The 22,963-nt window shown below is 35.9% G+C and overlaps 1 protein-coding gene across 1 annotated transcript in view; it reads right to left on the minus strand.

The window, feature by feature from the left end:
• Positions 1-22,963, minus strand: part of MAN1A2 (mannosidase alpha class 1A member 2) — a 124,170-nt gene that overhangs the window by 30,630 nt on the left and 70,577 nt on the right. The window contains exons 7-9 of the mRNA XM_045861689.1: positions 16,068-16,191; positions 14,354-14,447; positions 239-354 (exon numbers count right to left, since the gene is read on the minus strand). Coding sequence (XP_045717645.1) covers positions 239-354; positions 14,354-14,447; positions 16,068-16,191 — 334 coding nt within the window. The remainder of the gene's footprint in view (positions 1-238; positions 355-14,353; positions 14,448-16,067; positions 16,192-22,963) is intronic.

Here is a 22,963-nt window from a genome sequence, read left to right on the forward strand (position 1 = left end):
AATAACTAAAATTAATTAAAATAAATTTTCATACATAAATATGCTACACTATATTCTTTCTTCAACAATTTCTTTAAAATGCCACAATAAAGGAAAACAATCTGAATTTTACATTAAAATACTAAGAAACTCTACAACAAATGCATATAATAAAATGCATATAAGATGTTCAACTGTCACTATCAAATACATTGGATATTCATTATGTTAAACAGGTAAATGTTCTTGATCGTATTACCTCAATAGCATCATCATACATTTTTCTCGCCTCATGGTCTGTTTTATCTGACATCAACCATGCTTTCAGCAAGTACTCATAAAAACTGTCTCCCAGCCCTCCAACTGATGTATGATCTGTTAACAAAAAAAGAGAAGGAGGGAGGTGGAGAAAAGAGAAGACAGAGCACAAGTAAGCAATGTTTTTCAATTATAATGACAATAATACAGGTTAAAATGAAAAATTACACTGACAGCTCTAGTTCCAACATACTTCAACTTCAGTCCAGTAAGAGCACACAATAAGCACTCTCTCCTACATGTGTACCCAATTTTCTAGAAATCTTTTCCCGCTGGACATGGTACAATATTTCACATATTTAGTTGTCTTTTTCTTCCATCACTAGTTTGCATATTGTCACACATCCAAACATTTCCAGAATCAAAAATAATTACCTTTCATATATTAATGGCTTTAACTATATAAGCTATAGGATTAAGTATGAGATATCCATAAATCTTTTGTTAACCAAAATAGCTAATTTTTCTATAGAATGATAGTGATTTCTGTGCTGTAAAATAAATCTACAAATAAAAAAAGCCCAAGAACTCCTTTGTACTATTACTTCCATAATATGGTAAGTTGTTGAATTAAAACTCTTGACTACTATTTATACAGCTTAGTACATACTTGTTAGTCCTAGGTATATTCTTAAAGATGAGACACCATCTACACCTTTAATCGTATCCAACTGAACAACATTAACTCCCAAGGCAACATTTTTATCCTTGACTTTCCATAAACCCTGCCCTACATCCTCGAACTTTATTTCAAAACTCATGTCATCCCCACATGAAGAGAAAAATATCACATATCTGATAACCCTGCAATCACTGGTCTTACAAATTAGTGAGCGAGGAATGGACTATTCAGTGGTTTATGGGAACAACAGTGTATCTGTTCTGGGGAAAATACCTACTGATATTTATATCTTTAGCTTACAAAAATTAATTTGTGGTAGATTAGTGATTTAAAAGTAAACACAAGACTTAAGTATACCAGCCCTGGCTGGTGTGGCTCAGCAGACTGAGTGCCAGCCTGTGAACCACAGGGTTGCTGGTTTGATTCCCAGTCAGGGCACATGCCTGGGTTGCGGGCCAGGTCCCCAATAGGGGGCTCACAAGAAGCAACCACACACTGATGTTTCTCTCACGCTCTTTCTCCCTCTCTTTCCCTCTCTAAAACTAAATAAATAAAATCTTAAAAAAAAACAACTTAAGTATACCGGAAGAAAATATAAGAAAATATCTGTTTTTCCTAAGCAGATGAACTTCTTAAACAAAACACAAAATGAAGACTCCATAAAGAGAAAGACTGTGTCACATGGTAGATACAAGCTGCCATAAATGAATATGTAAGACAAGAAAAAGACTGGGAGAAGATACCTGGAACATGCATAAGAGAAATAAGGGTTCATGTCCTACACAAAGAACTCTAAAAACTAAGAAAAACTGACACAGGGCACATACAATTAATAAAAAAAGAAATAAAAATTGATAATTAACCTAAGAAAGGAAGCTCAACTACACTAATGATCTGAGAAAAGCAAATTAAAACAATGATATTCCATTTTTGTCTATATAGTGGGCAAGCTTTTTTTTTTATCCTCACCCAAGGACATTTTTTCTCATTGCTTTTAGAGAGAGGAATGGGAGGGAGAGAGGGAGAGAAACATTGATGTGAGAAACATCGATTAGTTGCCTTACATGCATGCCCTGACCAGGGACCAAACTCACAACCTAGGCATGTGTCCTGCTGGGAATCAAACCCAACCAACAATACCCAACCTACTGAGTCATACTGGCCAGGGCTAATTGGCAAACATTTTAAAAGATTGATAACATCAGATGATCACTTAGTGGGTTATATAATATCTAATCACTGAGGTGTACACCTGAAACTAATACATTGACTACAATTGAAAAATAAAAAGTGATTTAAATTAAAAAAATAAATCACATATTTCCATGCCTTTAATAAAATAAACATGTTAACTTTATTTTTAAATCCCTAAAGAAAAAAGATTGGTAACAATGTTGATATGGTTATGGTTTACAGTTGCTGGAATTGGAGTGCAATTTTGTAGCAGCTATCAAAATTTAACCTAGGTTTTCTAGTTCTTCAATTATCCTATAATACTACTTGCATAAATATACAAACACAGATCTAAATGCATCATGGCACTATTTGCATTAGTAAAATAATAAGATACCTCATATGTCTAGGGAGTGGCCAAATAAATCATGTATCAACATACTCTAGCGGACTATGAAATCATTAAAGAGAATCAGGTGGGTCTATAACCTGATATTAGAGGATATTTATTAATGCTGTTGAGTGGGTAGAAAAAAGCAAGTTTCAGAACAACACAGTTTAATACCATTCAAAATTTGTATGTTTAAAGAACACTATTGTACACACAGAAATGGTTTGAAAGACAACTGTCAACAGTGATTACCTCTAAGAAAGGAGCCCTTGCATTTTTATTGTATATACTTATCTTTTATCAGAATACATATTTTTATATATGTATATACACCAAAACAAGATAAAAAATATATAGCATTTCCATCATCTCAAAAGTTTTCCATATTTGGCCCTCACAATCAATACCTAACTTCCTAAAATAACCATTTTTCTGACCTCTATCACCACAGATTAGTTTTGCCAAGTTCATATATAAACTTACATAAAGGGCCATCACATAAAATGTCAATTTACTTTCAATTGTGATTTGTTAGCTTAACACTTCTCCACTGGTTTCCATCTACCTATTCTGAAGATGGTACCTCTGATTATTTTGACATCCTGCATTTCCTAACATTAAGTGATTGGGTATCAGACAATACACTTAGAGGAAGAGAAGACAGAGTCACAATGTGATCCCTCATTCTAAGCCTCAAACTGCACACACACACACACACACACACACACACACACAAACCACAATTAGATTTCTCATAGTGTTCAATACTCACCATACTTACATTTAAGAATTTTATAATGATGGTAATATACAATGATGGGTTTACAGGATAAATTACATTTAGATGCTAAATTAATTCTAACAGAGTTAAACATTTTATAATTATTAAAAAATCATAAAAGATAACATACTTATAAAATATGAAAACAGTATGGAATAGACAGGGAAAGTCCTCATACTTAACAGGCATTTGGGACAGAGTAAGGATTAGGGGCGCCCACTGGGCACATTACTTGGTAATGAAAAAAGGGCAGTGGTTTCATATTTAGAGAACAACCACTTTAAAACTGCTGTATCAAAACAACTGTACCCAAATACCCCCATCAATACTGCTACCTCAGTTTTGTGGTTATGGCGAAATGTCTTGACTCAGTCAGGGAATGATGCTATCACTACTTGACCAGCTGCCTGGTCTTTTCTTAGACCTCATCAACTGTTTAAAATCCTGTTGTATTTTAGTTGTCCTCATATGGTAACCATGACTTTCTTGCATACTTTTTAGTTTTTCCCCTGGATTTTTCAGTTGCCTTCCTATTGTCTCCCATCCCTTTTTTTATTTTTTTAAATCATTCGTATTGTTTCCTAGCCTCTCAATCATGTTACTTAGACTTACACTGAGTCACCCCTGACCTCCTCATTCCCCTAAAGGCCTTCCTCCCAATCTTATTTCCTAAGCACACTGCACAAGCTATCATCTTGAGACTTTTCTTGCTTTCCTGAGTTAGATCCATTATTTCCTTAAGCCTATGCTTGGTTTACACCTGTTTTACTGATTCTTTTTTTTTCACATAATTTCCCCCAAAAAAGTATGTGGAATGTAACCACGCTGTCTGAAAATGTCTTTACTATGCTCCCCTCTCACTTTTATTTTACACAGGTATCATACTCAAGGTTGGAAATCATCCCTCTCAGAGCTTCTTGAAGGTGCTCTCCTACATTGTAACACCAAGTATACCACTGGTGAGAAATCTGATGTGATTTTATAGGCTTGAGGTATTCTCAATCTCCCCTCCTCACACTCAACTGGCCTTTCTGAGTTAAACCTTCATTTTGGCATTGGTTAATTTTTTTTTCTACATTCACTGTGCTGAGCACTTTTCAAAGGTAAAATTAGTATCCTTCAGGTCTGGGGTAAAGCTCTTACATCACTGCTTTATTTTCTCCACTGCACTTGCTCGGTTCTCCCTTCTGAAACTCATACTAGTTCTGCCATACTAGTTGCAAATCGTACCTCCTGGACTGATTCTATTATTCTTTTCTCTCAAATTTAGCCTCTTAGTCATCTTTCTCTATATTCTAGAGCTTTTAAAAAAAATCGATTCTACCTTTTAGTCCTTTCACTGAAGCTTTAATGTCAGCAATCATACTTTAATCTCTGGGCTCTTTTCTGTTCTCTAATTGCTTCTTTTTCACAGTATCCTATTCCTATTTTAGGAACATATTATCTTTTTAGAGTTCTTAGAATGAAAGAGAGGATTAAAAATGTTTAGTTATAAAACTGCCTCAATTTCCTCTGGGATCCCCTTTCTGAATTTACATGTTTTTGCTGTGATATTTAATATTCATACAGAAAAATATATAATACGTGTTATGCTCATTACAGAGAATATCTGCTTATTCTCTGCTCAGAATAATGCCAGTGCCCTAAAAACCTCTCACGTATCCTTTTTCAATCACAATTCCCACCTCCTAACGGTAACCAGTATCTTGACTTTTTGTGTAATCACTTTGATTTTTTATATGGTTATCACCTAATACTCTCTCCCAACCACTGTTGTTGCTTTTCCTATCGGTATATTTAATAAATGGTATCACTGATTCTCTTGTGTCCAGCTTCTACACCTCAACACTGTGAGGTTCGACCATGCTGTTACATACAGCTGTGTATCACTGATGTTCTGGGCAGCTAGTGTGGGTTTCCTCACTGAGGAGACCGAATCACCACTAGGTCTCTCTCATGAGTGGGAATGCTGACTGGATGCTTTCTGCATAGGCTAAGTTGAGGAAAGGTGGGCTAACTGGCAGGCTTTGCTTTAGAGTCAGGAACAAGGTGTGTATTGTGAAACTGTGGATCTGCTTGAAGTTTAGAATGAAAGGAGGCGTTATTCTGGGGTACCAACATCCATATGAAAAAGTATTACTGTTCTTCAAGAAAATCATTCAATTTTTTTTAAAAAAGAGCTATGTAATACTGCCTACTAGTAGATGCCAAGAATAAGGCAGTGGAAAAGAACTTCAAGTAAAGCCCATGTTCCCTATAATGACCCTGAATCAAGCTCTCATGTATTCAATTGCTTGTACCTACTGTTTGTGAACCCAACTCTCTCTGGAATTACATCAGTTACCTTTTCTGCAGTCCTCTTGTGGTGTATTCTAGGTTATGGCATTCTCAGATCTATTCACCCACTCCCAGCCACAACATGTTCTGAAAATCTGTTGAAATATCTTGTCCATTATGATCTCCCACTTGGCTCCAAATTCCTTTACTATTATGGGTTTATTCCTTTCTACATTTCTGTACTTTCCTTTCATTGCAGTCTCGGGAAGGATGAAGGTAGGCCACCATGGTAAAGTTACAGTTCAGTCTTCTCTACCATGAGGCAGAAGTCCTAATAAACCTTTCTTAACTTCACTTCTTTCTGGATAACTCTGCAATTAGTAGTTACCTATGTTTAATTTCTCATTCCCTGTCTCCTAATCTGCTCCCATTACAGAATCATGAATAAAAACCAAGCATGTAGAAGCCTAGGGAATCTTGGTTTACTCGGGTAGTTCTTTCTGGTGTTGAACTTTCACACTTGTAACCACTGTGTTATTCAAGATGATTTTTGGTTGTACATAGAAAACATTTTAAAAATATTATTAATAGTTTTATTAATTAATCTTATCAAGATGATCTTTTAACTTCATGCAAAATCTTATTCCATCCCTGAAACACATACCAAAGATAAAAGATGCAATAAGTATTTAAAAGGCATAACCATACTTGAAAACAAAATAAAAATTATAGTAGGGAAGAAATACCCCTGCCTTATGCTTTTTACAGACCTACACAATTCTTACTTATAGCAATATGTGCTCAATAAGCAATTATTAAGTGAATGGCTGAACTTCCATTTTCAAGTATTTACAATTATATTTTTTTCTTTTTTTAATAAACTGGACCATGTTTTTAAAAAATGACTCCACTTTCACAGTCATTCTCAGTTTAGGAAAAATATCATTATAAGCAGTAATACCTAGCACAATACCTAAACAAGTTCAACAAAAAATATCTGCAGAATAAATGCATTAAATATCTGAAGTACTATTTCAAGTTTTAATAAAATTTCCATGTATATATTTTAAACACTTTCCTAATTCCCCTTGTACTAAGATACTCATAATTGTAATACATTAAATTGTTTACATGAACTATCCATTAAAAAGATAGTTTTTTTAAAAAAAGACTTTTAATACCTCAATGATGTAGATTATTAGATAAATGCACAAAAGTCTTGATAGTAAGCTTTTCCTTTTGGAGTTTTATAATCTTCTGTAAACAGATCTTTGCACCTATAACTTTTTAACCATTTCATAGCTCACTGTTCAGATTAAGTATTTCAGACTACTCAGGTGACTATACAGAAATGTGCTTTGTAAGAATACCCAATTCCATTCCTCTGCTCTCTCTTAAAAGAGTTGGAATTTACAGCTACTTCCTTCTCATATCTGCTTGCTCCTTAACCCCCTACATTGTGGCTTTAGCTCACACCACAAAGCCAAAGCAAATGATGTTCTACAATTTAATAATTATGTCTCAGTCCCAAGACATCAAATAAATTTTAAAGTGGGGTAAGATGATGACATCATGTGAAGGGCATTGTAGAGGATGAATCGGTAAGAGGTGATACTGAACTGTGGGAGAGAACTGAAGGCCTAATTAACCTAAGGGAAGAAGAAATGAAGACCAGACTCCCAAAGGAGTTTGAATTGTGGGCATATTAAATTTGGGTTCCCAGCTGGATATCTAAATGAATATGATAAACAGGCAATCAGATATGAGAAATCCAGAGAGACAGCTAGACTGACGGCATGCATTAGGGAGCTATCTGTACAAAAACGGGTCTGAGCCACAGGAGCTTAGAGAGAATGCATGGAGCGATTAAAGGACATAAGTGGTACTCTGGAGCACAGCACTCTTATATAACAGCCATTAAAATAACATACAAGGCTTTTAAAAATTTTGTACTTTGGCTTCATACATATATATCTTGATATGTTGCAGATTTAAGGAAAGAACAAGTGAGCAGGAAAGAAAACAAGATTTAAAAATATAACAGAATTAAAGGAGGTAAAATAGGGGGAAAAGAAGGGAAAGGCAAAAGTCTTTGGCATCCTGGTTTAGGAGGAATGTTTTTTTGGTCTGTGAATTATTACCAGAGTTTACAGACTTAGTTGTACGTTATTTAGGTTACAGGAGGCAGTCACAGTCCTGCTGAGAGGTTCTCTCCAGCTTTTCTAGGCTGTCGCTCCAGTGGAAGATTCTATGCTTAATAAATGAATACACAGCAGAAGCCTGAGATCCATGATAACTATGGAATTTATCACCTAGTAGTCTGACTGATTTCTTACTGTAAGCATGGAATGAACCATGCCTGCCAGGTGTCAAATTCAATGACCCACACCACTCCAATATCCTTCTGATAATCAGAAACTGATAACACATTATAAAGTACTACTAAATATCATTGATTCATATAATCTATGTCAGCATGTCACAAAGTTAATGGCAGGTTTCTAACAGAAGGTATGTATTGAAGTGTTTTATAGAAAATTCTAGAATAAAAATATATGTATCATGTGTTAAGGTTTATGAAACATTTTGAAATATATTATATCAAAAATATGACCCAAATGATCATCCCGTTAAATGAGTACAATTAGAACAGATGAAGAAACAAAGGCATAGAGAAGTTAAATAACTTATCTAAATTATTAAGTGGGGAAGCTACAAATATTATACCCATTCCTGTTTTTTCCACAATTTTTAATTTAGTAGTATAAAATTTAATAAATCACTAATGACCAATTCCCTATATTTTCCTCACTTCAGTCATTAAATGGCATAGGCTACGCAATGTACTTAGGAAACAAGTAAAAAAAATTAAGTAAAGAAAAATACTAATGATGTGCCTTTAAATCTAGGTTTCTTACTACATTCTTTTATATCTATTGCCAAGAACTTTTTCCTGAAAATAATTACCAGTGATTATTCTCTGTGATTGCTACGTGCATGTCACAAACATTACCATTTACTCTAATTACAATACAGCTAGCCAGAGCTGAATTGTTAAATTTCAGTTCCATTCGCTGTTTGTTTTGCAGACTATTTATGGATATGACAGATGTACACTGCTCAAAGATAATAATGGAATTTGATATACTTTTCAGAAGCTGATATAAAATATACGAAAACATTAAAGAGAGCACACTGAACAATTCAGTCAGGGCTGCAGCTGCTGAAGGATGCCAGGGCAACTCCCCTGGGAGCTGAAAGGCCCCCACCCCCCAGGCCCACACAGCCATTGGGCAGCTTTCCACATGGCATTCTCAAGTTCATACCGCTGAGAGTGAATGTTTTCTGAAGAAGTAATTCCAATTTATTTTGTGAGGAAAAACAAGGAAGAATGACAGGGTTATTTTTATTCCAACCCTTTATTGTGATGCAATATATACTGCATAACATGTTAAGTGGCCATTTTAACCATTTTTTAAGTGTACCATTTAGTGGCACGAATTACTACACAAATGTCGTACCACCATCACCTCTATTCCCAAACTGTTCATCGCCTCAAATGGAAACTCTGTACCTATTAAAATAGCAATAACTCTCCATTCCCTTCACCCAAGCCCCAGGTAACCCCTTAATCCACTTTGTGTCCCCATGAATCTGACTACTCTAGATATTTCATATAAGTGAAGTCATACATTATTTGTCCTTTTTGTGACTGGCTTTTTTCATTTCTCATCATGTTTTCAAAGTTCATCTATGTTGTAGCACATACTAGAACTTCATTCCTTTTTATGGCTGAATAATGTCCCATTACATGGATGTACTGGTTTTGTTTACACGTCTGTTGGACACTTTGAGTCTTTCTACCTTTTGGCTATTGTAAATAATGTTGCTGTGAACATCAGCATACAAGGATCCATCTGAGTCCCTGTTTTCAGATCTTTTGGGTACACATCTAGGAGCTGAATTGCTGAGTCCATTAGAGTTCAATGTTTGTTTAACTTTCTGAGTGAGCATCAAACTGTTTCCACTGTGGCACCATTTTATATTCTCACTAGCAATGTAGAAGTTTCCAAATTCTCCACATCCTTGCCAAGACTTATTTTCTGTCTTTTTGAACACAGCCATCCTAGCAAGTGTGAAGTGCTTTTGATTTGCATTTACCTAGTGACTGATGACACAGAGCATCTTTTTTGTGTGTTTTTCCATTTGTGTATCTTCTTTGAAAAAATGTCTCAAGTCCTTTGCCCATTTTTTAAATTGGGTGCCTGTCCTGTTGTTGAGTTGTAAAAGTTCTTTTTATATACTGATAATTAAGTCCTTATTAGATTTGCAAACATTTTCTCTCACTCTATGGGTTGACTTTCATTCTCCTGAGTCCTTTATGTACAAAATGTTTTATTTTCATGAAATCCAGTTCTATTATTGCCTCTGCTTTTGAATAAACCATTGATAAATCCAAGGTCCTGAAGATATGTCCCTGGCTTCTTTCAAAAGGTTTAGTTTTGGATCTTAAATTTAGGGCTTCTAATGCATTTTGTTAATCTTTACATACAGTATAAGGGCCCAACTCCATTCTTTTATATGCAGCTCTCCATTTTTCACACCACCACTTACTAAAGAAGTGTTCTATTTTTAATAAGTAAAATGCTATCAATGCTATACCATTGGCTATTTCCAAGGCTGACAATTCTCAAACAGTGACATATTTTTCAGTGTTCTAAGATTTGGGGGTAGAAGATGGCATCCTCTTTTTTATTTAAAAGTGTTTTTATATTATTTCAAAAGTAACAGATGTGCATTATCAAACTTAGGTTACTGTACGTAAACAAAAAAAATTTCAGAAAAAAACAGACAACACTGTGATTTCTAGTCTTGTAGTATTTGTTTTTTCTCTAAATATCTTTCTAGGTATGCCATATTAATTAATCTATGTTAAGTATCGTACAACATAACTTTTAATGACTGCATAGTATTGGGTTGGCCAAAAAGTTTGTTTTTATTCTGTAAAATGGCTCTAGCAGTGCTTAGTTGTCTCTAAGTATGAAACAATTTTGTTAGATTGTATGGTGACAGCTGTCATAGCAACTTGCATTAAAAAAAACTTATCAAAATTGGTGAATTTTTGTGCAGCCCTTTTAATATTGAAGATGGAAGAAAACAAGCAATTTTTGGTATACTGTGCTTTATTATTTCAAGAAAGGTAAAAATGCAACTGAAATGCAAAAAAGGATTTGTGCAGTGTATACAGAAGGTGCTGTGACTGATCAAACATGTCAAAAGTGGTTTGCAAAGTTTTGTGCTGAAGATTTCTCGCTGGACAATGCTCCACAGTGTGATAGACCAGTTGAAGTTGCTAGCAATCAAATTGAGACATCAACTGAGAACAGTCAACATTATACCACAAAGGAGATAGCCAACATACTCAAAATATCCAAATCAATAAAATTTTTAGTGAAAATGAAAAATGTCTTTTATTTTACAGATAAAACTAAATGAACTTTTTGGTCAACTCAATATATCACATCTGCAGGGACTCTAATTTATTTAACCAAATCTCTTTAGCAGGATGCTGTAAAATTGCACTGTCCAGTGCAGTGGGCAATAGTCACAGTAGTTATTGAAATTTAATTAAAAGCACATAAAATTTAAAATCAGTTCCACAACTCTACTAGCAACATTTCCAATGCTGAATAACCATATGTAACTACTGACTACTGTATTAACACCTATATGGAACATTTTCCTAGTCATAGAAAGTTCTACTGTCCTGGCCGTGTGGCTCACTCGGTTGGAGCATCCTCCTGTGAACTGAAAGGTCACAGTTCGATTCCAGGTCAGGGCACATGCCTAGGCTGCAGGTTTAGTCCCCAGTGGGGGCACCTATGAGAGGTAGCTGATTGCTGTTTCTTGCTCACATGTATTTCTCTTCCTCCCTTCTCTCTCTTAAAAAATTCTACTAAACAGTACTACTTTAGAATGTTTCCAAAATATCCCTATTATGAAAAACATTGAAGGTACTGTAAATAAACTTTTCATATTTATAGCTCTGCAAATTTCTTTGGAATAATGCCTAGAAAGGAGTTGCTGGTTCAAAGGGCATACAAATTTCCACACTTTTTGAACCACTGCATACAGGGACATGTTCGTTTCCTTTAACAATTTAATATGTAAAAAACAGCATCTTCTAAAACCTGAAACACTAACTTGAAAGAATATATGCACCCCTAAGTCCACTGTAGTGTTATTTACAATAACCAAGATGTGGAAACAACCCAAGTGCCCATCATTAGCTGAGTGGGTAGAAAAGCTGTAGCATATTTACACAAAGGAATACTACTCTGTCATAAAAAGAACAAAATCTTACCATTGGCGACAGCATGGATGGACCTAGAGGGTATTATGCTCAGTGAAACTAGTCAGTGAAAGACAAATACCATATGATTTCATTTATATGTGGGATCTAAACAACAAAATAAATGAGCAAACAAAATTAAAAAGCTCATAAATACAGAGAGCGAACTGGAGGTCACCAGAGAGGAGGTGTGTTGGGGGACTGAGTAAAAAAGCTAAAATTGCTGGCTGTAAGAGTAGTAGTGATGGGGATGTAAAGTACGGAACAGAGAATTATAGTCAATAATATTGTAAAACTATGTATGGCGCCAGGTGGGTGCTGGATATATTGGGGGGAAACTTTGTAAAGTGTGTGCCTGTCTAACCACTATGCTACATACCTAATACACACAAACACAAAACAATACAAAGTAATACTGAATGGAAACTGTAACTGAAAAATAAAATTTAAATTAAAAATAATAAATTTAAAAAGACTGCCAATGATATCGAGGGGAAAAAAAGGGTGTTCTGTTTAAAAGCCTCATTGATTTGATCAAGGAGCTGGTGAAGTGGGAAAAGAGAGCCACAAGGTCTGGTCTGTGGAGACGGCACAAGCGTGGCACAGAGACGGCAGTCTTTGTACATTCCACTACAGAGACAGAGCATGCTGCCACATTACGTTGGCTCCAGGTCCCACTAACACCAGTAACACCACTTCCAAAGTTAAATGTGAGCATGTGTCCACTAGTCATTTGTGAACTGTTCCCAATCTATTTTTCTATTGGAGCCGATCATCTTTTCCTTATGTTCTTACAAAAGTTCTTGATATAGAGAGGATATAAAAACTTTGTTTTCCAAATATGTTCAAATATATCTGCTTGGCTCATTACTTGACTGCTGTTATAAATTGCAGGAGATTAACATTTAAATATAGCGAACTCTGACCCCTTCTTTATGATCTCTGCTTTATGTGCCATGTTTAGGAAAGGCTTTCCTGATTATAAAACTAACCATTTTTTGGTACTTTTATGATTTCATTTTTTACAGTTAAATAGTTATACCATATAAAACATATACTGGCACAAGAAAGAAAATGAACATAATTCCCCCTGCCAATGTTAGAATGTTCCCAAATCTTAACAAAACACTTAAGGGGGAAAAAATTCACCCTAATTACTGAGTAGACATCCAAACCAGTCATCCTTACCTAAAATAAGAAAAGTACATTTTTATATTTTAGAAATGCTGCTCTCAGGGTTTTGTTTTCTTTAATAAAGTATCATTTTACTCAGTCTAGGAATTAGACACAGAAAATGAATTACATGTGAAGAATTTCGGGAAAGGGAAAGAGAAGTACACAGGAGGAGCCAAAAGACTGAGGTTTACTCCCAGATCCTTGAAAGACAGACTTGCATTGACCAATCTGTTTTCCTTTCACAAAGCAGAGGACGATTTCCTTGAGGGGAGCCCGAAGGACAATTCCACGGCGAACGTTTTCCTGCTCTCGGTAGCACGTGCCTGCATAACTTCTCACTGGGAGATTCGACAGCGATCCCCACACGTAAAATTAGGTGATTGTTACTTCTATCTCTTCTTTACTACTTTGTTTTATTATTGGCCTCAAAAATAATCCAAACATGTTACACCGGAGGCAAAGTCACAACTTTACTAGTTTAGTTTTCCAGACTTTTAAGAGAGAATACTACTGATAAGCCCATCATTTATTAAAATTCTGTAAGTTCCATATAAATACTTACTATTTGTAAAAAGTCAATTCCTTCAAAGAGCAATTCTAAAGATGTAATAAGAAAATCACCCCCTCGCCAGACCAAACGCTCTCTCGTCAGACAGAGGGAATCACTTCCACCACAGTCTCACATAACAGCTGGAACGTTGCGCAGCTATAACATTTACCACATCGTATTCCAGCTACTTCTAAGTGTATCTGCCTGCCTACCCCGGGAGCTCCCTGAATTCAGACGAAGGCCTGCATATTTTCCCCATCTCCAGTTTCATCCAAGAACCTGGCGCAGAGCCTAGTAAGTAACAGACACTGATGATGCCGTCCTTGAAGATGAACGACTGGACACAGCTTGTTCAGAAGTCGTTCCCGATCCTCTCTTGTTTCTCGCATTCCTTCAGTAAACACCTATCCCTTATTCACATGAAGATATGCTTCATAAACAGGGGATTCAGGTACAACCCTTGGCAAATGCTCCACCACATTTTAACAAAGCGCTTGCATATATAAGAAATAAAATACTCTTATTAGATAGGTTGTTAATGTTTCATTTTACAAGTAGAAAACTGAAGCTACAAGAGATTGGAAACTTGCCAAAGATAACTGTACCAGTAAAACACGGGTTAGACACTAACCGGGGCTTCTCACTCCACAGGCAATGTGCTTTTCATGACATCAAGCAAAAGTTTCACACAAATAATCTTTTAACGAAGCATCAGTTATACCAGAAATACTTACACTGACCCCAGCGACCTGTTCTTGGGTTCAAATAATTTGGGTAAAGACCATTTGGACGTTCCATTTTCTGAAGTAGTTTCCGAATGTGCATGACCTAAACAAAATAAATACTGCAATTAACAAAAATAAATGTCATCAGGACTTATATTAAACTAACTTTGTGTTTTTTCCTCACTCAGAACCTTCACTACTTCCTCTGCCATCTTTGTGTGTGTGTGGTGGTCGAGAATAGCTCCTATTTTTAAAATGTCTCATTTTGTATGATGACATATGATAATTATTTAAAAATTAAGCAACAATAAAAATATAAAGCAAAACATTTTGATTGGCAATGAACTGATGCTAAAAATCAATTTGGAGATAACTGAAATTCTTATCTTGTTTAACTATACAGGAACATGACACATCTCTCCATTAAGGTCCTCTTCAATAGCATTCAATAGTTTTGAAGTTTGTTTATCTTTTGATCAATTTATCTGTAGAAAACTTACATTTTTGTTCTTACCACGTAATGTATGTTTTTGTAAAGTGATACTTTCTTGCCTGGTTAGCTGATGCAGAGAAATGCTACTGATTTTTAGTATCTATAGTCAAAAAATATATTAAAGCTCTTATTTGTAATAATTTAAATGTAGATTGTCTCAATATTTTAGGTAATCATGTAATTTGTGATTATTTTCTTCTTCATCTTTTTTTAACAGATTTTATTTCTTTATTTTTAGAGAGCTTAAGGGAGGGTGAAAGGGAGGGAGAAAGAGAAGGAGAGAAACATCAATATGTGGTTTGCCTCTTGCGTGCCCCCCACTGGGGACCTGGCCTGCAATCTCGGCATGTGCCCTAAACTGGGAATCGAACCAGCAACCTTTGGTCCACAGGCCAGCAATAAATCCACTGAGCCATACCAGCCAGGGCTCTTTCTTCCTTTTTAAGTCAATTCAATTCTTGAACTTTTGTTCATTTTGTTTTTCTTGCCTTACCATGCTGGCTAGAAATTTCAGCACAATGCTGAATAGAGAAGGCAATCAAATTTTTTTTAAAGCCTTCTAGTGGTTAAAACTTCTCAAATAACAGTAAATATTTAAAATATGTCCTAAATAGAAAGGACTTTTTTTAGATAATTTAAAAAGAAAAAGGAAGCCCAGAGTCCTGATAAACATATTTCTGGAAAAGTGATTGTTTTCTTTCTTCTTCTTTTTTTTTAAATATTTTATTTACTTTTAAAGAGAGTTCGGGAAAAGAGGGAAAAAAAGGAGAGAAACATCGATGTGAGAGAGAAACATCTATTGGTTGCCTCTAGTACATGCCCCGACTAGGGACCGAACCTGCAACCCAGGCATGTGCCCTGACCAGAAACCCAACTTGGCAACTGTGCTTTCTGGAATGATGCCTGACCAACTGAGTCACATCTGACAGGGCAAGGCCATCATTTTCTAAGCATTAGTCAAGTCTTTGGGTAAATCTTAAAGGATTTTTTTTTAAGATTTTATTTATTTATTTCTAGAGAGAGGGGAAGGGAAGGAGAGAGGGAGAGAATCATCAATGTGTGGCTGCTTCTCATGTGCCCCCTCCTGGGGACCTACCTGGTCTGCAACCCAGACTGGAAATCGAACCTGCAACCCTTTGGTTCACAGGCTGGTGCTCAATCCACTGAGCCACACCAGCCAGGGCTTAAAGGATTCTTTAATAACAAAGAAAAGAAGGCAGGAAAACTAACCTTTTTGTAATAAACCGGGTCCCCTGTCAAGTAACTGAGGTGGACAAACTCCATGTGCAGTGTCCCAAATTCAGCGAGAATGCTGCTGCCTGCAGACGCCCAGCCCCAGTTCCGGCCGACTCCACTGAGGGAAAACAAAGGGAAAGGAAACAAGGTTGGAAAAAGACCAGAACATTTCCTCAATGAGTACACAAGCCTTAAATAAATTGCTTAGGAATTATTATATCTAACATAATACCTATTTATATGTAAAATTTTATTATTTAAATTTTTTGAATAGGTACTATACCCACATATTTAAAAAATTAAAACAGCATAAGAAAGTACATAGTAAACATATATCACCCTAGAAATCTCATCTCTCCTCACACCACCAAGCCCCACAGATAATCACATTATGTGTTAGTACAGAATTTTTACGCATATACAAGCAATCCAAATACATATTCTTATTTTCCTCCTATCTTAAACAAAACATAGCAAAGTATACTTACTGCTCTGTACCTTGTATTTTACTCTTAAGATGTATCTCAGTGGTTTTCCCAAATTAGTTTATCAACAGCTTTCTCATTTTTTTTTACGGCTGCACGTGATAATAATGATTTTCGGTTGGCATGCCCCATCCCAGAGGCCAAGAAAATGTGTGAGAACATCCTGAGTTGTCTCAAACCTTGAAAATACAATCTGCATTTACTGTGCTGGGGCCAAAGATGTCACACGTCTTGTCATGGCCAGGACATCAAACAGTAAAGAACTGTCCAGCACCAAATGCGAATAGTGCCAGTATGAAAACCACTACATTATATAGATAGATATAATTTAATCAGCCCCTACTGGTGGTCTGTTAGCATATTTCTAATATTTAGCTACTATGAAAACCTTTCCAGTGGGTAATCTCACGTACACTTCTTTTGTGCAGATGCATTGCTACATCTATACCTTCCTGACCTTTTTGATTATAGATATTGCTATACCTTCCTGCCCCCTTTTTAGCCTGCTTTTAACTTGTTATTGAAAGCCAGACAATATAAATGAAAAAATGTCAAGGCTTTGGACATTATCTTCTTTCTGGAAAGGTCACGTTTTTTCTGAAACACAGGCTGAGTACAGGCAGATTACCTCAGTTTTAGGCTTTTTAAAGGGTATCTATCTCAGTTTTACCTCTGCTTCTAGAGAGTGGCCCTCTGAGACTCAGCTGAAAGCCTGGGGCACTTACCAAAGGACTGCCTCTTTGGCAGCCTTAAACACTAACCTCTGCCTCCCCAAACCATGTGACTTAACTTTTCTCCTTTGCCCTTTAGCCCCCAAATGCTGTTTTCTGCTGGATTTCCTTGAGTCCTTCCCCTTGCACGTGTAATCACAGAATCAACCGACAACTTGGGAAAATTCCGTGCATAAAATTGTGGGCTTTTCTTCCACAATCCTCCCTGTCTTGAGATTTTGTGCCTCATGTCTCAGTCAGTTTGGCAGCTCTAAGACCTGACCACAGCCTCCTGGCCCTAGTCCACCACCAAATGAGGTTTGGCCTTTACCAGTCTGTAGCATGACTTGGAAAATGCTCCAGAGGTAAAAAGTCAATGTTTATATGGAGATGACCTTCTCTTAGGAAATCCTACCTGAGTTAGTTGCTCTCCAGTGTGTCCAAACCATTTCGTCAAAACTTTATGATTGCTTTTGGAGGTAGGGTCAGCCTGATAGAAGCTATTCCATGATTGGAACTGGAAGTCTAGATTAACTAACTATTCAAGTAGCAGAGTTATTCCTACTAGAACTCTCCATTCTCCAGGGTCTTTTTTACTTTGAGGACAGGGTAAAACTATAAGTCTTTTTCTCTTTTTATATACACCTGTACACTGCCAATTCAGTATGTCATATTTTATTTATGTGTTGTGAAAACATTAAAATAGATATCAAGGTATCCCTACCTCACTTAAAGTTTTTAAATCATTCGGAGCAGTTTTTACACTGTTATTGAAAATATGGTACCACTAGCAGATTTTTTTTTGAAGCTAGAAGTGAGAATCGGGGATGAAATATGGGTATGTATTAGTAAGTAACTACATAGGACAGTCATTCATTTCCAAACAGTAAGTGCCTACTATGCTCTGGTAGATACAGTAGTGAACCTGACATACAGCATTCCTGCTCCCATAGTAAATAGGAATATTTTAAATCATCATAATTGTTATAAAGAAAATTAAGTAGAGGAGTAGAATAGTGGCTACTAGCAAAGGTGAGTTAGGAGACAGGCTCTTTATGCATAATGTTCAGAAAGTGTTTCTGAAAAGACACGATTTGAACTGAGACCTGGGCGATGTGAGAAGGAGCAAGTGATGCCTAGATCTCGAAGGAGAGAGTTCCCAGCAGAGAAACCGCAAACGTGAGGACCCTGAAGGAAAAGAAGGTGGCCGGGGTGGCTAGAGCTCAGGAAGGGGAAATGAACATTAGAGAGTGTGATCCAAATTATGTAAGAATTCAGGAAGGTTACAGTGAAATTTTTATTCTAAGTGTGATAAAAAGTCATGAAGGATTTTAAGAAATGTAACATGAGATTTAAGGGACGAAGCACACCATCTAAAAAGACTACCTAGGCCGCAGCATGGCAAATGGATAGCGGTGTGGCCAAGTACATGAACACCAAGTCCCCAGGAAGTCCAACAGCTCCCTCTTCCCTACAAACACTCTCTCTGGCCAGAAGTCCCAAATGGAGTTTCATTCATAGCGCACTTAAACACTTCTCAGAACACTAAATTTTAAACAAAGCTTTTCATGTATCTTATACACAGCTTCACAGGAACAATCTAAAATGTTAAATTATAACCTACATAAAGTCTAACAACTCAGAAAAATAAAAAAAATCCCCAAAACAAAATATAATACTGATGAGAACAGAAAGGCTCCCAATATAAAAAAGGTGACAAGCTGCCAAAAACCAATCAGATCACAATTTCAAGTAAATGCTCTGATTTGCAACTTCACCTTTTATATTCACTCATGTATTTACTCTTTCAACTGCTCTTCATTCCTTTATGCAGATCTGCCTTTCCACCAGTGTTATTAAAAAGTTTAATATTTCTGGTAATAGAGGTGTGCTCACAATAAATTCTCTAAGCTCTTTGTCTAAAAATGTCAATTCCACCTTCAGTTTTGAAAAACAGTTTCAGTGGTTATAGAATTTGAGAGTGGTTTTTTTTCTTTCAGCACTTTCAAGACGCACTCCATTGTCTCCTGGCTTGCACCGATGCAGACACAGAGTAAGCCGTAGTGCTAACCTTGTTCCCTGCGCATAATGTCTTTACTATTCAGGCAGTTTTTAAGACTTTTTTCCTTTTTCACTGACTTTCAGCCCTTCATTATGTTTCTCTATGTTTATCTTGTTTGGGTTACATTCAGTGTCTGGGACCTGTGGGTTTATAGTTGTTTGTCAAATTTGAGAAATTTTTTGGCCATCATTTCTTCAAATAGTTTTTCTGCCACTCCTGCTGTTCCCCCCAAACCACTCCATTATATGTTTGTCAGACATCTGATTATTGTCCCACAGGTCACTGGCTACATTATTTTTATTTTTCTCTTTCTGCTTCACTTTGGATGGTCTCTACTGCCACGTCTTCAAGCTCACTGATCTTTTCTGATGCAGTGTCAAATCTGCTGGTAAGCCTGCCAAGTGAATTCATTTCAGGTATTTCTCAGCACTAGAAGTTCCATTTGATCCTTTTAAAAATCTCTCTTCTCATTATGTTCACATTTCCCTTTAAATCCCGGAGCACTTATAACAGATATTTTAAAGTCCTTTCTTGCTATCTCCATCATCTCAGTTATTTCTGTGCACGCTTCTATCGACAGTTTGGTTTTTTTCTCTTAATTATGGGTTATATTTTCCTGCTTCTTTGCATAAGCAGTAATTTTTTGTTGGATTCTGGACAGTATGAAAATATTACTGAATATTTGAATTTTTTTACTTCCTTTAAAGCACTTTCAATTTCCTTTTGACAGTTAAATAACTTGTCAGTAGCTAGGTTCTTTCAAGGATTGTTTTTAGGCTTTGCTAAGACAGTAAAAGGCTTTGCCTTTACTTATAATAAGATATAAGCCTCCTATAGTTTCTATCCAATATATTTGGGGTTCAAAAGGATGTTTTAATATTTAACTGTCCAATTTGGCCAACCCCTTTATTAATCTCACAGTTTTTAGCTGGTCATCTTTTTTTCCCTAAGCAAGGAATCATATGATCCACAATTATTTATAATTTTGTTTCCAGTTCATTATCTTTATTTTATTCCTTTTTCCTATTTGGTTTCACTTTTGTAGGTTAAAACCTACAAAAAATGTTAAATACTGTCTTGTTCTTGATTTTAATGTGCTGACTCTAATGTTTCATTAAATCTTTTGTTTAATAAAGCTCTGCTGTTAAATGAAAATGACAAGTAAATAATACATACACACAAGGGCATTTATGCACATATCGACAGGACTGTCAAGGAATTTTTAACAGTGGTATTCCTGAAAGACTAGGGGGTTGGAATCAAAAGCTTACTTTATAGTGAGTATAGGCCATTTCAATACATGTATATTCATCCAAAACATGTATTTCTTTTTTCCAATTAAATATCTAGCTATGTAAAAAGAGAAAAGAAAGTAAGGGAGAAAAGTAAAGAGATAAGAAGAGGGAAGGAGAGGGAGAAGCCTAAGGAGAAGGAAGATACAGTAAGAAAGTGAATTCTGTTTCCTACTTAGAAGCAAGTAGCCAGCATGATAGAGTATATTTTATTTAATTAAAAATAGGGTCATATTCTTACATATGTTGCTTTTTCACTTAATACATCACAAGTATTATGCTTCTCCAAAAGTTCACTTCCAGAACATCATTTCAAATGGCTGTTACATTCCATGGCATGGACATGCCACCCCTTTGCATGTAATGATTCTTTCACTAATATAAACATCACTGCCATAAACCTCTTACAACCAAATCTTTGTGTATACTTTCACTTCACCAAGATAAATTTCCAGAAGTGAAAGGTCAAAGGGCAGGGATATTTCAAGGCTTCTGGAACCTACTGCTAATGTACCTTCCACATTACTCAGATTTCCAATTCCAACAATTATACGTGGTTTTCATTTCTTCATTCTGCCAATCCTAAATAACATCATTCTCTTTTTGTCAATTTTCTTGGTAAAAAAAAAATGATGACTAAAGTGGCTAAAGGTTTTAATGTTTATTTTTTAATAGTATTTCTTTTTTTAATTACCCAGTCACGTATTTGGCAGCTTTAAAATAATTGGTGGGCATTTTTCATAGCAGTCTGTAAAAGCTATTTATATATTACGATACTCACATGCCATCAATATCATTACTGCTACTAACATTTTTCCTAGTTTGTTATTCCCCTTAAATTTTATTCGGCTTATAATATCTTTAAGTTCAACATGATTGAAAACTTTAAGACAGGCAAGCTTATGTTTAAAATTTAAATATTTCCTAAAGTAAAAGTTCATCAAATGCCTGCTTCCTCTGCCTCTTTGATTGAGTTTTCCAAATTTTAAGGTGTAAAATCCTTTTAAGGTCTTAATTTTTATCTATTTACTCCTTCTTGAACAGATCAATCCAAACTAAGTACTTATCCAAAATCATAGTAGACAATTTCCTCTCAGAATCCTTCACTGAACCCTGAATAACAGAACTTCCTTCAGTGGTCAAGCTGGAGAAATTCAGTGATATAGCAGTTAAAGGGTTATGTGGAGGATGCCAAGGCTGTTGGCTGGGTAATGTCATCTCGGTGTGGTTTCTTCTGCTGTTTTTAATAAAGCCTTTCATGTAAATGGTTTCCTGGTCCATTCAGCTTCTATTCTGCATATTTAGTTAAGCTTCATTCCTTGTGCTTTTGCCAACTATGTCAGAATCACTCCTTATCAGACTGTTATGTGGGATAAGTTACTTGCGTGCAGCCGCATGTTTAAGTGTTTAGAATATGGTGGTCAACAAAACAGGAATGGTTCTGTTGGATGCATGTACAAAGCAAGAGGACTGAATCTAGTGAAGAGGTTAAACATCATTGCTGTTGAGAATGTTGCGGCCTTCAGAAGGGCAAAGGACTTCCAGAAAAGTGCTCCCAGTTTGTTCCATGAGTTAACTCACCACATTAGGGGCATCAGTGATGACCAGGACCCTCTTCATTTACGCCCTATACATGCCTTGTTACTTTTTCAGAGGAAAATATTTCAAATGCCCTCTTCAGATCTTCCTTTAATCTCCTGGTACTGAAATATATCTCAGTAACTCCAAGGCGAGCATAAAGGTTAAGGCTCTCCACAAAAATGGCACTTTTGCCCTTTTATAAATCTCTTTACTCAGAGGACTAGCTGAGGCATTTGGTGGTTCATACATACTGGACCCCCATATTTCATCACCAGCCATTTCTTTAAAAGTCAGTCTCTTACCTGTATCTTCCCATTTCCATATCTCTTTTTGTTAAATTATTTCCTCCACTCAGGATGCCTTATACCATCTATCACCTATTCATATCTCTCACTCCTTTACAAAAACAAGTTAAAATGCTCCTGAAAACTCCCTAACCTTCTTAAATAAAAGTAAACTTCCTTTTCTCTGATGATCTCATATCATGTTGACTATAAACTGATGTCCTCTGTAACAGATTAGTTGGGTATCTGCCATGTGTTCCTCCACTGAATATCATGCAGTCCTGGTTGGTCCTTTGAAAGTGAAAAGTGTATTTTATTCACTGAAAATATCTACAGTATCTTGCTTAGGGGTATGCAGAAAAAAAAGCTGAATGCCACTCTTTACTGAAAATATGTAACATATAATACAGACAGTAAATCAATACAAGGATGTAATTACTATATTATGCTAGATGACCAAAGTCCTAGGAAAGTAT

The sequence above is a fragment of the Phyllostomus hastatus genome, unplaced genomic scaffold (genome assembly GCF_019186645.2).
Source record: "Phyllostomus hastatus isolate PE091 unplaced genomic scaffold, TTU_PhHast_1.1 phas_scaffold_216, whole genome shotgun sequence".
Classification (NCBI taxonomy): Eukaryota; Metazoa; Chordata; class Mammalia; order Chiroptera; family Phyllostomidae; genus Phyllostomus; species Phyllostomus hastatus.